This window comes from Lepidochelys kempii, chromosome 1 (assembly GCF_965140265.1).
Source record: "Lepidochelys kempii isolate rLepKem1 chromosome 1, rLepKem1.hap2, whole genome shotgun sequence".
Classification (NCBI taxonomy): Eukaryota; Metazoa; Chordata; order Testudines; family Cheloniidae; genus Lepidochelys; species Lepidochelys kempii.
Window position 1 is genome coordinate 289,042,414 of NC_133256.1, and position 17,015 is coordinate 289,059,428.

The following is a 17,015-nucleotide window of genomic DNA, read 5'->3' on the forward strand; positions in this document are numbered from 1 at the left end:
TGAGGATAAAGAAGGTGTTGGGAGGAGGCCATGGAGAAGTAGCCCAGGGAGTTGTAGCTTTCGCACAGCTGTTCCAGGAGGCACTCTAGACAGCTGCATTCCACAAGGCCCTGGGCTGGAACCCAGAGTAGAGGGCAGGCCGGCTTCCCCCCAAACCTCCCAACTCCTGGTCAGACACAGGAGGAGTTGACCTGGACCGTGGGTTCACAAAAACGGCCAAACTGAGGGCTGCCATGAAGCTCCAAGGCGAGCAAATCCGCCAATAAGCGCAACACCCACCAAGGTAGAGGAGGAACTTTGTCACACTAGTAAACAAGAAACATGTCACTCACAATTCTCTAACATAAAACATTTAAAAATTAAGAATTGGAATAGATTTATTTTGTGCTATATAATTATTTAAATGTATATAGATAAGTGTCCTCCTGTTTAGCAATAAGATGTACAAAATTAAGTACAAAGGCCCTATTTGGTTTCAAATCAACATTTTTTAATAGTTATACCAACCAGTGAAAATGAACTTATCTTTAGGAAAAATAACTAAAAAGTACAAATGCAAAATAAGGCTAAAATCAAATATTTAAATTAAGGTTTTCTCCTTGCTGATTTAAGTCATGATTAAAATTGGTGCTTTAAATCACTGATTTAAAATCAAACCACCCAGGCTTTAATAATCCATCCTTTACACTTTTTCAATGGTTCTCTCATCTATAATTTAAAAGTTTGACTAGTATTTTGTCATAAAAATTAAAAACAGCAAATTAGCATTTAAGGTTTAATAAATTTTAAAGGGCAACAGATTTTTAAATAATTTAACTTTTATGTCCTTTAACGGTTTAAGAGGTACACTGTTTAAAAACAGGATTTAAAATGTCAGTTTCTTTAATCATGATACTAACAGAATATTAAAACCAGATAATTTTAAATACTCCAATCCCTTGTTGTTTTTGCTGTTTGTTTACTTTTTCCATTTTATCATCAATTTGGACAGTGACAAAATCTCAATGTTATAATGTTTAAAGTACAACCATTACCAAAGAAAGTGTTTAATTTGTTAAAAACTTTCCACTGGAATTTTTTAAGAAAACAATCCATGAAAACATTTCTTCTGATTTCATGTTTCGTAGAATCATGTTCTTCCAAAACCTAAATTTTGGGCCACCTTTCAGTTGAACGTGTCCCTTACAAATTCAAAGCACCCTTAATCCAAATGCTGGTGCTAGAAAATAATGTACTGAAATAAGCCTTTTCTTAACAAGGTTCTTCTTAGGAGTCAAGGAATTTTTCTTTTGTTTTATAAATAAATAGCAGCTAGCTTTTAAGTAGCGTTTTTCATCATTAGATCTCACAGTGCTTTACACTTCACCTCCCTGTTCCTTGTAACCTCCATCTTACAGATAAGAAAACAAAGGAACAGAAAAGTGACTTGGCCAGTGTCAGCCAGGATGACAGTAGAGAGGTGGGAACAGAACCCAAGTCTCCAGAATCCTAATCCAATACTCGGTCCACTAAGCCACTTGGAGTGCTTATATTGTTAATCAAACTAGGAGCCAAAATAAAAAATAACTTTCTACTGATGGTGTGCATATATATACCAAAGTAAATATTTCTTGTCTCATAAATTATGCCTTGGGGAATTCTGCACCACTGTGCAATGCAGAGTTTTGCAGAAATTAATGTTGTGCATGCAGAATTTCCTTTCCCCCCACAGAAATGGGCTACAGTGCTGCTGGCTGCCACTAGGGGCTGCTGGACCCAGTATCACTCAGCTCCCCCATAGAAGACATGGCCAGGGGAAAGGGGAGAGAGCTAGAGGGTTCCTGGCAGCTTCAGTTCCCAGCATGCCCTGAAGGAAGGAGGCAGTGGTGCACAGGAAACTCCACCCAAGCACGGGACTGAGCATCAGGCTGTTTTTCCCTCTGGATCCCTGAGCTCTGAGGGGCAGAGGGGGGGTGGGTGTCTAGGCTGGGGGGCCCTATGACTGGGCTCTAGGGAGAAAGGGGTGTGGGTATCTGGGCAATAGAGGGCCCTACGCTGGGCTCTGGGGGGAGGGGTTGCGGGTATCTGGCAAGGGGGGGCCCCATGGTTGGGCTCTAGGGGAGGAGGGGTTGTAGATGTCTGGACCCTTGCCTGGGCTCTGGTGGGGTGGGGGGACGGGACAGAGAAACAGGAACTGGGTTGTCATAGGGGTTTCTTTAACTCTCTACTCCTGGGGGAATTTGTGTGTGTGTGTCTGTATTGTTACAGACATACTTACTGACAAGTATTTTGAAATAAATTACCAAAATAATTGAAACTGGCGTGATTGTGTACTGTTATTTTGACAAATAAAATTTGCAAAATTGTAAAATATTGTTTGCAGAATTTTAATGTTTTGGAACAGAATTGTTTATTTTTTGGCACAGAATTCCCCCATGAGTAATAAATCTTAATTTGTGCTTAAAAGGAGGCTATATTTTGCCAAGTAGCTTCCTTATAAAGAGGTCTTATTGAGCATTAAATGAACACAACATGAACTTCAGGTAATACAATATTAGCAAGGTAAAACACCACACAAATGATAAAGTACTGCCAACTTCAACTTTAATAATGGAACTATCATTTGCCATTCAATAACAACATCAAGGGGAATAAAAACTTCCCTATAAAAATAAAAATTAAACTTGTCAAAATTATAAATAGTATAACTTTTTTTTAAAGACATAAATTTTAAAGGTTTCCCTGCATTGTCCCCAGGTCATTTAATCATAATTCTGGTACCATCACATAATTAATACAAAACAGTTCTGCAACAAAGGTTTGACAGCTTGATCATTTGATAATAAAATTAAAAAGAAAAAAATGAGCCAGATTTGACCATTTCTTTTAAATTAAAGCTGTTGTAGTAACCAGTGTGTAAAAAAATAAAACAAAACAGTCTTAACAACAATTAACTGTGGACTACGACAAAATTAAAATACAGTAAGTTTTTTTTTTTCCCCAAATTAAAACTTGTAGTGCATAAGACACTGATTGAGGTTTTGGCTAAAGCAAATGAAGATGCCCACTTTAAAGACAGATAATTTAGTTCAAGTAAAAAAGATTCACATATCTATAAACTACAGACTCAAACAGTGTTGAAATCTGAAGAACAAATGGTTCAACGTTAACTATTATCTAATGATTACATTGTTATGGTTAACACTACATAAATTAAGTGGATGTTAATCGAATATCCATCCATATGATGTAGTATTTATAGAAAAACAATGTTAACAAAATGTAAAAGTACTCCCTGAACCATTATGATAAAGTGTCTCACTTCGATGATAAACGTCCCACATGCCCTACAATGTTACATGTGAAATAAAATAAAAACAAACAAGATATACCATATATATTTTTATAGTTAGTCCTACTTTTTAAGTTCTCTTAACACTTTAAAACATATGATTGTCTTGCTGCATCTGCAAAAAAATATTTTGCCAAAAGAAAAAAAAGGAGGTGTCCATTACTAAATAAAGGAAACAAAGGCACAATGATGTCAAATTCATATAAAGAACAGAAACATCTTGGAGTTTCACAGAGTATCCACTAGGTGTCACCAAAGTGTCAACTATTCCTTGGGAATTTACAATGAACATTTTTACAGTAAGAGAAACAATTGCTGTTCTTGAATCGCCAGCACTATTTATCCATTTCTTTACTAGCATAAATCCTGACTTTTCCCCACCATGTGGTTATGACTAAAACTTGTCAGTTATTCAAACCTTCTTCATACTTTTATTGCACACCCATTTCTTTGGTATCTTTGAACGTGCTTCTTTCGATAAATATTTCTGAAAGAATAACAATGACAGTTACAGTAAAGTACAAAATTTTCTTTTGCTACATTTTTTTCCTACTCTTAATCAAGTAAATCAGCAGTGTACAGAATTTGGTAATTAGCTGTTGGACCATTTTTTTAAAATAATATAATTAGAAAAAAATTTAAATTACCAAAACTGGAGTTATTAAGCGATTCATCTACAACATGACCAATATATTCTAATTCTCTGCTTCCTTGGAAATACAGACAAGAAATTCTACTTCTCTTTGCCTTACTGAGCCTTTAAATAAACACACTAGTGGAGGAAGCTTTCATGTCTTCATAAGATTGGACAATTTGAAATTGTCCATCCTAAAAAATGTCTCTTTGGACCTCAGCTGAAAGATCTGATTTCAGTTAGACCAATGTACCTGCATCTATATTTCTAATTTAGACATTCAGTGACCGATTAGGTGGGTGTTCCTTATAAAAATGAGATATACTCACTACCCACATTTCAAAATTTAAGCAGATAACAGCTCATTATATTTGTTGCACATCTCAAACCATATATGCTTTCACATGTTTAGGAACTAGCTTCTCCAATGTAGGCAGTTTAATTTCCACTAATATGTAACCTCCTTCCTTCCTTCCCTCCCAGTCCTTGTATAAATTATCCTCATTTCTATTCTAGTGAGAATGTACACAATTCTAAAAACTTATTCATAATATTAGAACATCCTAAAACTTTATTCTTTTACAACTACTCACTAGGAAAAATAAAATTCCATTTCTTCTTCTATATTAGTATTTCCACTTTACATCAATCTTCCATCAGCTGTTATAGTCACTTCCTCTGCTCTTGCTTTCTTTTCAACTTGCTCTTTACTTTCTCCAGTAAGACTACTTTAAAATCTTCCACAATTTCACAGAACCTCAAAGGTTTTACATCCCTTCCACCTATAACTGTTTTCTCACAAATTACACAGTAAATATTTGAAAACAGAAAGGTAGTGCAAATCTATTTAGTCTCAAACATAATGCTCCAATCTGTTTTTGATCATACATGGCTAAGCTGTTTTATTAATTTTTAAAATGATCAATTTGCACTTCCTTACTTTTAAAGCTATCATTAATATTAAAGCAAATAATAAAAAGTGGTCAAAAAATTCTTATTTGTTAGCATCCTAGATAACAGATTTAGAGCTTACACAAAGGTAACCTGGAAAGCCCTTGAAGGCACAATAGGGGGTTGCAAGTTGATGTACAAACATGCAGAATTCCTTACTTATGGGTGCAAGACACTAAGTGCCCTGATTTATGGGTCTAAATGTATAGAAAAGTACAGGTAACCCTCGCTTCACAAACCAGTCTTCTGAATAAAGAAAACTACTCTTTGCTGCTGTTCTGTACGGTTAGGTTTGGCATGCTCCAGGGCATTTTTCCTGAGTGTTCTTTGGCCCCACTTTAACCTGGTTTCCACACTCCATCAAGGGCTTCTTCAAGTTTGTCTTTGTAGGCTGCGTAACGCCTCTTTAAGATCTGTAGTTGCTCATCTTCCTCTTTGTCCAGTATACGCAAGAAGTTCTGCAGTTCAGGAAGGCTAAAGGCTTCCCACTGGGGGAAAAAAAATGGGAAAGCCTGATGTAGTGAACAGGAAATACACAAGTTACTCATATTGTATTTTTAAAGGGACACTGTCAACTCAGAATCTATTCTGCATCAAGAAAAGAGCAAAAAATAGTTTCATACTAGGCTGGAAGTCCTCCTGCTAATTTCTGTGGTTTTTGCAAACATTTTTTCTTTTTGAAACGTTTCTCTTCTCTCTTCTGTGAGAAACAATGGGGCATCTAACTACACATGAAGTGTTTGCAAATCCACAAAATAAACACAATGGGGGAAAAAAACAGAAAAACATTTCTCTACACTCTTTTACAGCATTACCTGTAACAATTAGTACATTAATACAATACATTTCCAGACACAAGACTGAGTTTTAATTTGATGGTAGCCACTTAATCCTAACAAAGTCAATGAATGAAAATTGGAACTAAGTAATTTCATCTACATCCTAATAATAGTGTTACTATTTGGCAGGGGTAATCAATAGGCAGACCATGGGCCAAATCCAGATCGCTGGAGACTTCTGAATTAATCCCGGAATCTTTTTATTTACTTATTATTGTTTTTTTTTTAATTATGTTTTCTGGAGTCTGGACCCAGACTACACCCTGCCCAAGAAACGTGGACCTTGAGAAAAAAATAATTGACTACTCCTACTATATGGTGTACAAAAGCCAAGTTAGCACAATTTCCACAGTTAAGGAAATATAAAGTTAAGTTTCCTACAGAAACATCAACTTGGCCACATTACACGGATGTATAAACTTCGATCCCTGTTTTTCTTGTAGCATACCATTTTGACAAATGGTAATATATTATAAACTATACAGAATGTGCAGAGTAGCAGTTAATGTTGCTGTATTTACATTAAATTTCACGGTTATTGACTATTTTAATTTACAACTTGCAACTTTAAAAATGTTGCACTGACATAGTTTTTGCACTTCATTTTCATCTCTTTTTTTAAATGGTCTGATACTTAATAATATTTGTATTGACATGGTCCCAAGTAGGCTTTGAACTTCACACCTGACTAAGGTAAAAGGATTGGGAGGGAAGAATTCCAACCTTTGCTGTTGCTGGAGCTGTCTGGTTAACAAGGCAGCAGCACATTGGTTTGCACTGTGGTGATTTCAGCTTGACAATGGAAAAAAAAAAGAACCATAGGGCCCAGTCCTCTGTAACTACACTCATTTGTGCAGCTCCACTAACTTCACTGGGTCTATTCATGTGATGAGAGATACACTCAACCCTAATCATTTCCAAGTATTGATTCCCAGTGGGATCTGCTTTGGGGGTGAGGGTGGAGGAGATTTTGTTCCAGTGAAATATTTACAAATCACTGTAATGCAAACTATTCCAGTAGCAGCTTAAGAGCACCAGCCAACCCCCTGGCCAGGTTAGGCAGGGAAAATGTACATTGTGATGTCACAAAGGGGGGGGGGGGGAAGGAGTTGATTAAATGCTGCTAAAAATGTGAGATATCCAAATATGCTCACAAGTGATTTTTAGTGATTTACACACTAACTTCAGTACTCAGTCATCATAATTATATACTTTTATTATCCAATCAGTTATTTTAAAACTTGGTTGGTTCGGGATGTACTTTGAGTACTATTTAATTTCAAATTTCAGTAACTTTTTAGTATTGGGGGAGCGGGAGTGTGTGTTTTAAAAATGGGAAGTTTTTCTCACCATTGTGGAACTCAAAACATTAAGAGATGTTGCTTAACCTTCCCCCATGTTCCCTCCAAAAGTATGTATTCAGCTTTGAACAGAGCCCAAGAATGGAAAAATTCAGCGCAAGGGGAATTGTTCAGAAAGGTGTACCCCATGTGAAAGGGGGGAGCTGGGGTGTGTGTGTGTTAAAATTAACACCTGTTTCTAGCTGCACAGCAGAACTCACTGCTTTAATATTCCATGTGTGAAATAACCTGCATAGCGACTTTTGGTCAGTATTTCACAATTTTGTGTATAGTTACATAGACACTCAAATGAATCATCATGCAAAGACACTTGGGAGACAGAGAATGAGTGTATTTAACATATCAGTGAAGCTAAACCAAAAAAACACTGATGTAACTTACCATAACCTCTCCAGTTTCATGTTCACGCAGAACAAAACTGAGTGTTTCTGTGCTGGGGCCTGCCACCAAACGCATATAGAGGGGATGTTCTCTGTCTGAGAGCTTGCATGTATAAACTGCAAAAGGAGAATGTTACAATTATTATTCACTTTTACAAATAAAAGATTTCAACTATTAATAGAAAGCGTGCTAGGGAGCAAAATCTTTAAAAAGCAAACAATCCAATCTCTACCCCAAAACATACACTTGTTGCTACAAAACCTTTGCGCTGCTGGGGATATTTTTGTACAAACAGCCGTTGCTGGGAAGGCTGAGCAGAATGTGTTGTGCATAATAGAGTGCAATAACTGAGACTCCAAACTGAATGAGCTGGCTCTTAGCCAACGTTCATATTTATTTTAATGCATAGTCAAAAGAAACAAGAAAACAGCAAAAAAACAGCAGCATAATAGCACATAACAAGAACTGAAACAAAAGTTTTAAACCTGGGAAATTAGCTGGTAATTTGCTGACTTCCTTCCACATCACTATTCTATGTATGGTGTCCAAGGGCACAATGTGGCTACAGGTATTTCCCACCCCCACCCATTCAGTGACAGGAGGAGAAACACAGGGCTTCAATCTTGTGGAGGGAAGCAAAGGCCTTCCCTCCACTTCCATGTCTGTATGACATGGGGGCCCTATTTACAAGCGGTAGAATTGGAGCATCTGGCATTTTGTATTTTAGGTCCCGTCCTTGCTGGGGCAAGCCACTGCCATTAGAACTTCTAAAGAAAAGGCTTCAGTGAAGGTTCCACACACACCCCTTGAGACATGCACACTGTCTACAAGACAACACTGCCTGTTTAGATAGAATGCCTGCTGGCCAGAAGTGTCATATTTCAGCTGGCTGCTGTCATTGTCAGTTCAAGCAGCTGGATTCCAAGTGTGAGAGCAAGAAGCTGACAAAATGAAAATGCTCCTTGAGTATCTATTTTTTATTTTTATTTGGCACTTCCTGATGTACATGCACTCTTAGCTTTTAACAGCATTTAGTGCAAGGAGAGATTCCTCTGCGTACAGATTAACTAACCCAGGAGAAAGAAAAGGAGTACTTGTGGCACCTTAGAGACTAACCAATTTATTTGAGCATAAGCTTTCGTGAGCTACAGCTCACTTCATAAATTGGTTAGTCTCTAAGGTGCCACAAGTACTCCTTTTCTTTTTGCGAATACAGACTAACACGGCTGTTACTCTGAACCCAGGAGAGAATCACATCAAGCACATTAACAGATTAAAAAAACACCTGTTACATTCTAGGGGAATGTTACCTTTGAAACTCTACTGCTACCTGTTTTCCAATATCACTAAGCATAAGTCAAAAAACATAAGAAATTAATATTTTCTATCTTGACATTGAGCCACATTGTAGACTGTAGGTGACAGTATATAGATGCCTATTCATTTTTGGAGCATTAGCTATTCAGCTAAAACAGTATTTTAAAAGAATAAGTTCATATAACTATCCAATTCTTCCGCTTGCTTCCTCCAATTCATTAAACATTATCTCAGTCTTGTCATAAATCTCAGCCAGCTACCAAGTACATCTCATCCAAGTCCCAATTTCTAGAAGATATTGAGTCAATCCATTCCACTCCACCACCGGGATCCATCATGATGGAAATCTACAACTGCCCGTACATTGCAGCCACCATTAACTCATGTCTCTACTACCCACCTTAGCAACCTCACGTTCGCAATGAAAAGCATCTTTGAGGAGATTAGTGGTCACCCAAAATCACTCTCTGGATCCTCCTAGATAGGAATGAAACCACCTCAGAGTGGTTCCCGACTCCCTTCTATGAGACAAACTGCAAAGTCCTACTCCCACACATCACCTACCCAAGAGACTTACACTCCCACCATATTATCATCCATTCCAGCAAATCCTCATTCCCCATAAGTATAATTATAAAACAACAAATACCGTTCCCTTTATATATTCTTATCCCCTTATGTCCTTATTCCCAAAACATCTTACCATCCATTGCCTAAACCAAGATGGCTCTACAAAGGAACAAACTCCAGGGCCTCACTCATCAGATAATAATGCTTTCTCATCTTACTCTCCAAATACCTGAAAAATAGCCAATCTGATCACAAGGCACTCCTGCTCCCACAACCAGAAAAGACATCCCCCACACACACACTATCTCTCACAGAGTACAAAATAAGAACCTGTAACCTGCATTTATAAAATGAGATCATTACCATCACCTCTGCCGTATCTGCTCCCTCCCATCCTGCTTATCTCAGACATAGCTATAGTACACACCTCCCAACCCTTTCCCCATTCCAACATCAAAAGACAACAAATCTAAATTATACCTTGATCTTCCTTGTGACAGCGTTTATAAAGTGCAAACTTGGCAGGGTTGTCAAACACTACAAATTTTTTGAGCAAGGCCTCAATAACTTCACGAACAGTGTTAATGCTGCTTATATGAAGCTTATTCACATAGCCTGGGGGCAAGTAAAATGAAGTCTCGTTGTTATTGTGAGCATGCTCTCCTGGATTCACAGCAGTCTGTATAGTAATAGGTCTGCATAGTTCCATCTGAACTTTGATGAAGCCAGTGTAAGTCCCATTTGAGTTCTGCAGCAGGAAGACAAGCACAACATTTTATAAAATTAATAAATAGTGACCTATTTATTATGACAGCATCAATAGCAATAAAATACAGATTGCAGTGCACTCTTTAAAATGTGCTGTCATAATACATGAGGCAAATAATTTTTATAAGAGCCAGACACATTCCCTTATTCCTCCATGCCACAAAATTCACTTTAGTTTTTGGAATTACAGTTGAATTCTAAGAGATCTAGATAGGCATCAAGCAAATAATCGTATGAAAGCTAATGGTAAATTTTCAGTTTTGGTAGAAAAATTAAGCAGCTGCATCACCAGGCTACCAACTAATGGTGGAAATGGGGAAACACTGCCAAGAGAGAACTGGTATTCCCAACAAGCTGCCAGAGCTCTGCTTTAGCAGGTTACAAAGTGGAGATCCCACTACTGTATAAAAACAATTAATCCATGTTTTGAGCTCACACTGTGGTTAGTTGGGGAAAAAATTGAGATAAGTTTGCAAGATACTGGTTTGTTATTTTATATTATAAATTTATTATTCATATTAGTCAGGAAGCATGTGAGATCTTGTAATTCAAACTGTGACTTCACAAATTAACCTTTACAGTTCATAACTCAGATGTTAGAAAATTTATAAAAAATTTTAAAAATAAAAACTTGTTCAATGGTTTCATTAACTTTTAAATATAAACTTTTTTTTTAAAAAGCACAAAGGAAAAAACTTAACAGTTTTGAGAAAAAATGCCACTGAAAGACTTTGTATGAAAGGAGAATAAAACCAAAGCATCTCCTTTTTACCTATCCCTCTTCCACCTATTTGACTTGTTCTATGGTATACTTCCATAAGAAACAAAATCTAAACTAGAGAGAATAAATCTTGAGATTATCAAACTAGTATAGTCATGAACTCCCCCCCAAACATATTCACACACTTTTTAAAATTTAAAATAGGCAGAGTTGGTAGCAATACCTAATATTAAGGTTACCCAACATTTCCCATTACAAGACCCTGTTTTCAGTAGCTTATAACTTGCCGAACCCACTGGGAAAGCACATCCATCTATCTGTTCTCCCTTCCCCCCTGCTCCGCATGCTGGTCCTCAGAGGATGACATCCTACTACTGCTAGCAGTTACTCCATTATCTCAAGTAGCAGGGGTGGGTGCGTGGGTGTGTGTATCTAAACGTTCCAACCATGCTAATGACCCATGTCAACATGGTGGAATTTGTTTTTTCTGTTTGCTTTTTTAAAAAAACCTAGGAACACACACACTTAATGTTGTAGTTATGTTCCTGAAAAATGCAACTTTCAGTGAAACAACATTAAACTAATCCAATTTCCGCATAAGATTTAATGTAAGTGTGGGGAGTTAGGTTCCAAGGAAATTTTTTGGGGGCAGACAAATGGCTTTATATACTGTACAGTACTGTACTGTGGTTGGGAAGTGTCCCTGGCTTACCTCACACAGGCACAGCCCGCTGCAGGCAAGGACGCTAGGAAGCACCATTGCAGCAGCAGCTTCCCTGGAGAAGAACAGGCGCTGACTTTGCCGGGGGATGCTCAAGACCCACCTCTTCCCGTCCCTGCTCCACTCCAGGCCCACCTCTTCCTATGCCACCTCCTCTCCGGAGCACGCCGCATCCCCACTCCTGCCCCCACCCTGGAAAGTCGTAAGCACCGCCAAACAGCTGTTTGGCAGTGGTGGAAGCACTGGGAGGTAGCGGGAGGAGGCAGAGAAGAGGAACTTGTGCAATGCTCCCTTGTAAAGTCGGTGCTCTTCCACAGAATCCTACAAGCAGTGGACAGAGCAGGCAGCCAAACAACATAATAAGGGAGCATTGCACAACTTTAAACAGGCACGTTCCCTAATTGAGTAGCGACGTAACTTTGAAACAACATTAAGCAGGAGGACGTTAAGTGAGGAGTTACTGTATTAAGGTAGCAAAGTCAAGCACTCAAAAATTAGGAAATGCCAGAAGTTGCTGTACATCCTTAAATCAGCCCCCTTGTGCATATGCATTATGTTACAGTCTTTAATTACCTAATCATATACTGTTTTTTCCACAGGACCCCTGAAGGACTGGCTGTGGGAATAAGTCCGGGTTGCGTGGTAAAGGAAGCTGTTGTCTAAAGGTCTCCTACCTCATTTGTTGCAGAAGCTGGAAGGTGTGTAGTAAATGAAGCAAGGGTTAAGGTAGTTGAATGCTGCCCTGGAGCATTGGATTCTATTCCTGCTTCTGCCGCAGAGTTCCTATGGGATGCTAGCCATGTCATGTAAGCCAAAAACTTTTCACTAATTGTGTGTTCTTCATTTTCTAGGGGTCTGACTTGAGACCCTGGGGTCAGATTTGCAGAAGTGCTAAGCTCTCACAGTTGCAATGGAAGCCAGTGGAAGCTGTGCTTTGAATATGTGAAGTGCTAAATAATACTAAGTATTCTGAAAAGTCGAGTTCAAGGTGTCTCAAATGGGGCACCCAAAATTAGTAGGTACTTGTGATCTCTCTGTGCCTCAGTTCCTCATCTATAAAATGGGGTAATACTAGTCCCTCACCTCATGGGGGAGTTGTGAAAAATACCTTCATTAATATTAGTGAAACATAATACTATACTGATAAGTGCCGCAGAAAAGCCTGTGAGGAAATTAATAATTCTGTTCAAACCCTGCTCTGAATATACTGTGCAGTAAATAAGGCTTGGGGGGCCAAACGAGACAACAAAATATTGAATACCTGCTCATTCAAGACTGCATAATGCATATGCACAAGAGAGCTGAAATTCTGGCATTTCCTAGCTTCTGGGCGCTAGACTTTGCAACCTGAATAATGTTTTAACAGAGTTTCTGTTTGTAATATTATATATGTCAGATACATTTGCATACACTTTATATTAAAAGCACGCTCTACAATATAATTTTGCACACATACATAACACAAGGTCACACACAGCTGTGCAATGCTTAAAGCTGTGATTGTCAAAGGGGGTTAGGTGCCCAAATTCTATTGCAATTCAGTGGGAATTGGGTGCCTAACAGACTTAGTCCTTTGAATATCTCAGGCTAAATGCTTATTTTAACCTAACCAACGTGGAAAGTTTCTTACTATAATTAGTTCTGAAAACAAATGATTAGTCAAATATTACTGTGTTACAGGACTTTCGGCAACATGATTTTACAAGTATTAATTCCAAACCATATGAAAATACATAACAAAAATCAGTTTAGTAGATAACGCTTGCATATCTAAAGTAATTTGGAATGTAACAGAACTTCTAAGTTTGGATGTACAGTACATCTAATGGAACATAAAAGGATCTGACAGTTTATATATAGATTGAGTTATAACATTTTAGCCAGGTAAATGTCGATTTTATTAATAGACAATCCTAGAACTACTATAGAAGATCAGTGTGCATCTTAACTTCATTATGTAAAATTTTTATTTATATTCTTATCACATTGAAAACCTACTTCTTAAAACCATCCCCAGAAATCAAACTTTCTGAAATTAATGTAAAAAGTGTCATAACTAAAAGAGTTATTTTTGCTTGATTTAACATATTTGGGTGCCATGGTAATGTAGTTTTATAGAAGACATACTTATAGACAGTCTGATAAAAATAAACAGCCATATTCTCCCTGTGCTGGTTGTACTGGTATAATTGAGGGTTTCTGACGGAAGGAATCCATTTATTTATTGACAGTTGAGAGTATTTTAAACCTGTTAACTTTTCACAATACCATGTACAAGTTTGTGGTTTCTACCCTTATTATCCTTTAACCCCAAACATCTGAGGGGTGAAAGTGGCTTACATACATTTCAGGGCTAAAAAACGGCCGGTCTCCTGTAGTACACTACAAAGTCATTATGCCATAGTTTCACACGAAAAATGCTAAAGACAAAGTGACAAATAATGCACTATATGAGTTACACTCAGCTATTCAATTATAAACTACAGGAGTTCTATGTGACTCTTACCAAAGTCATCTTTAATTTGTCAGTAACAGATGAATTATAGTTTTGAATCTTCTCTTTAATTTCTTCTTTACTGAGATACGTGTGGGTCTCTCTCTCTTTCTGAACATCCTAGAACAAAACAAATGCAGAAAAAACAACAAGTTAATTTACGTTCTAGGCTCTGAGCAAACAGTGCAATCAATCATTACCTTATACAGGCTCCATATACAGCAGTTATCCATGTAGTAATACAAAGTTCTAGCAATGAGGTATGTCAAAAAAAGCTGCTGTGCGGATCATAAACAGTTAAACTGACACACCCAAAAACACGTGTGTCATTTTTTGCCAACTATTTTTGTTCAAATATTTATGAGCAGTATGCAAAACAGCTCAACTCATTTCATGCTTAGATTTTTTCATTTCAATGCTAGTAATATTTTCCAATCACAACATTTGTACAGTATTACATTTAAGGCATATGTAATTAAAAGAAACTCTCTGCACAAAGCAGAAAAATATATAAGAAATCCAGTACCTGATAAATAAGTAAAATCAAGAATTTATAAGTATTGGAATATGGGCATCTCAGCATTCCAAAGGTGAAAGCATTTATCAACTTATAATAGTCTATCATCCTGCTTATATGACACATCACAAATATGCCTCTAGGCATATACTGTTTCTCCAAATTCAAGTGGTTTTTTGTTTTTGTTTTTTTAAGAAGCCCCTATCACTTTTTCAACTGTTGTCTTTTACAAGCTATATACTGATTTTACAGGGGCATGTAAAATCAATCTTAAGCACTGGCTATTATCCAAAAAAGCATTTGTTCCCAGTCCACATTACTGCGGCAAACCAGTGTTATAAATACACTCAGATTTCTATCACTTGCACAAACACCATATATAGTATGAAACTGATTCAGCTCTCAACTTTAAAGATTTTAGACCTCTCTTAGGAGAGGAGTACATTGACTTGGAAACTTCTGGGTACCTCTGAACACAGGAATACTCATGCACCATGTGCACAATGGTCCAGGGTCAGTATTTTAGACTACCCATCCAAATGGACCCTGGAGGAGTTTGGCCTAAGAAAAGGATTTTCCTGACCTCAAAAGCCACTCCTAGAACATAATCTCTTTGAGACTTCCCAGCACAGCTGGCAGGCATTTCAGTTTGCCAGAACTGAACCCTGTGACAACATTGTGTGATGCAGAGCTATACATTTTTGCCTGCCAGAAAGCTTATACAAAGCTGAGAGTTTTAGATTCTTTGATTTTTTTACTATATACATGAATAAAGAGACATGCCTCCGCCATCCTCCCTACAGCTAAAAAAGAGATGTGGTCTGAGCAAAGGATTGGAAACAAGGAACTCCCAAACTCTGATCCTGGCTCAAACACTAACTTCCTTTGGGGTCTTGGATAAGACACTTTCTGCCTTAGTTTCCCCCTTTGTAAAATAAGGATACCACCTACCTTAGATATGAACATTACAGCTTTTATGAGAAGAATGCCATTAGTTCCTTAATTACAGCATTTTTATCCTGAAGTTACAATATTCTGGCATAGTGATCAACTCCACTACAAGCAGGACCAAACCACCTGGGAAGTTTTCAGAATCAAGACTCCCCCCTCTCACTAGAGAAATTAAGAATCTTGATCATCATTTTTTCCCCTCCTGTAACCTGTTCCCAGAGAGCAGTAAGTACAGTAATACTTAGCACTTTAATATAATGCTTTTTATTCCCTTACTCCTTTAGGGGCTTCTCTAGTTTTGCGAAGGGTTCCCTTTGTGCTAAAACTAAAAAATAAGTAATTTTTTCTTTAAAATAAGAACAAATTTGTTGGAAGAATTTTAATGTTTAGAAATGATTAAATATAAAAGATTGTAGCGATATCACATGTGTAGCAAATAATAAGAATCTGAAAACACCAGCATTCCAAACATTATGTTTTTTGTTTTAAATGTAAAAAAAATATTTTGAGGCAACTACTGCACCCTCAATTTTAATCCCATTACAAAAGACATGTTATAAGTAGGGAACAGTGTATTCTGTAATTATTTGGCCACAGAATTTATGGAGCAAGCACCTGCCACAGAATTGTGCTCAAGAATCTAAACTTCAATTTTAAAAGTTTTTAGCCTTTATAGTTGTGAACATGTTCTTCCAAATGGGCACTGATTCCGATCCATATTCCTGAGGGGCAGACAGCCTGAAACATTAGCTTTGAGAGATCTGAACCGCCCCATTCATCTCGATAGTGGAAATTCTGAACCCTAATAATGCCATTTGAAAATCAAAATGTATAATTATTTTACTGCTGATTGTTTAGCAGATACTTCTACTCAGGGGTGGGCAAACTATGGCCCGGGGCCTGCATCCGGCCCTCCAGACATTTTAATCCTGCCATTGAGCTCCCCCTGGGGAGCAGGGTCTGGGGCTTGCCCCGCTCCAGCCAGGGAGCTGAGTCTGGGGCTTGCCCTGCTCTGCATGGCTCCCGGATGCAGCGGCATGTCCCCTCTCCAACTTCTACACATAGGGGCAGTCAGGGGGCTCTGGACGCTAACCCTGCCCCAAGTGCCACCCCCGCAACAACCATTGGCCGGGAACCCCACAGCCAATGGGAGTTGCAGAGGTGGCACCTGTGGATGGAGCAGTGCGCAGAGCCGCCTGGCTGCGCCTCCGTTTAGGAGCTGGAGAGAGGACATGCTGCTTCTTCTAGGAATTGCTTGAGGTAAGCGCCCCCCAGAACCTGCACCTCTGACCCCCCCCCCCCGCTGCCCCACCCCAATCCCTCTCCCGCCCTCCAAACTCCTCAGTCCCAGCCCGGAGCACCCTCCTGCACCCCCAACCCCTCAGTCCCACCCCAGAGCCCACGCCCACAGCTGGAGCCCTCCCCCTCCCACCCCAACCTCCTGCCCCAGCTCGGAGTC

The 17,015-nt window shown here is 38.4% G+C and overlaps 1 protein-coding gene across 3 annotated transcripts in view; it reads right to left on the reverse strand.

Annotated features, from left to right (window-relative positions):
• Positions 1 to 2,549: 2,549 nt before the first annotated feature.
• The window catches only part of RASSF3 (Ras association domain family member 3), a 172,932-nt gene continuing 158,466 nt past the window's right edge, over positions 2,550 to 17,015 (reverse strand). For 2 of the 3 annotated variants that reach the window (XM_073327884.1, XM_073327885.1), the window contains exons 3-6: positions 14,101 to 14,208; positions 9,865 to 10,132; positions 7,498 to 7,613; positions 2,550 to 5,404 (exon numbers count right to left, since the gene is read on the reverse strand). In XM_073327884.1, coding sequence (XP_073183985.1) covers positions 5,255 to 5,404; positions 7,498 to 7,613; positions 9,865 to 10,132; positions 14,101 to 14,208 — 642 coding nt within the window. In that variant the 3' untranslated portion in view covers positions 2,550 to 5,254. The remainder of the gene's footprint in view (positions 5,405 to 7,497; positions 7,614 to 9,864; positions 10,133 to 14,100; positions 14,209 to 17,015) is intronic. The other variant, XM_073327886.1, reaches the window with a different exon arrangement.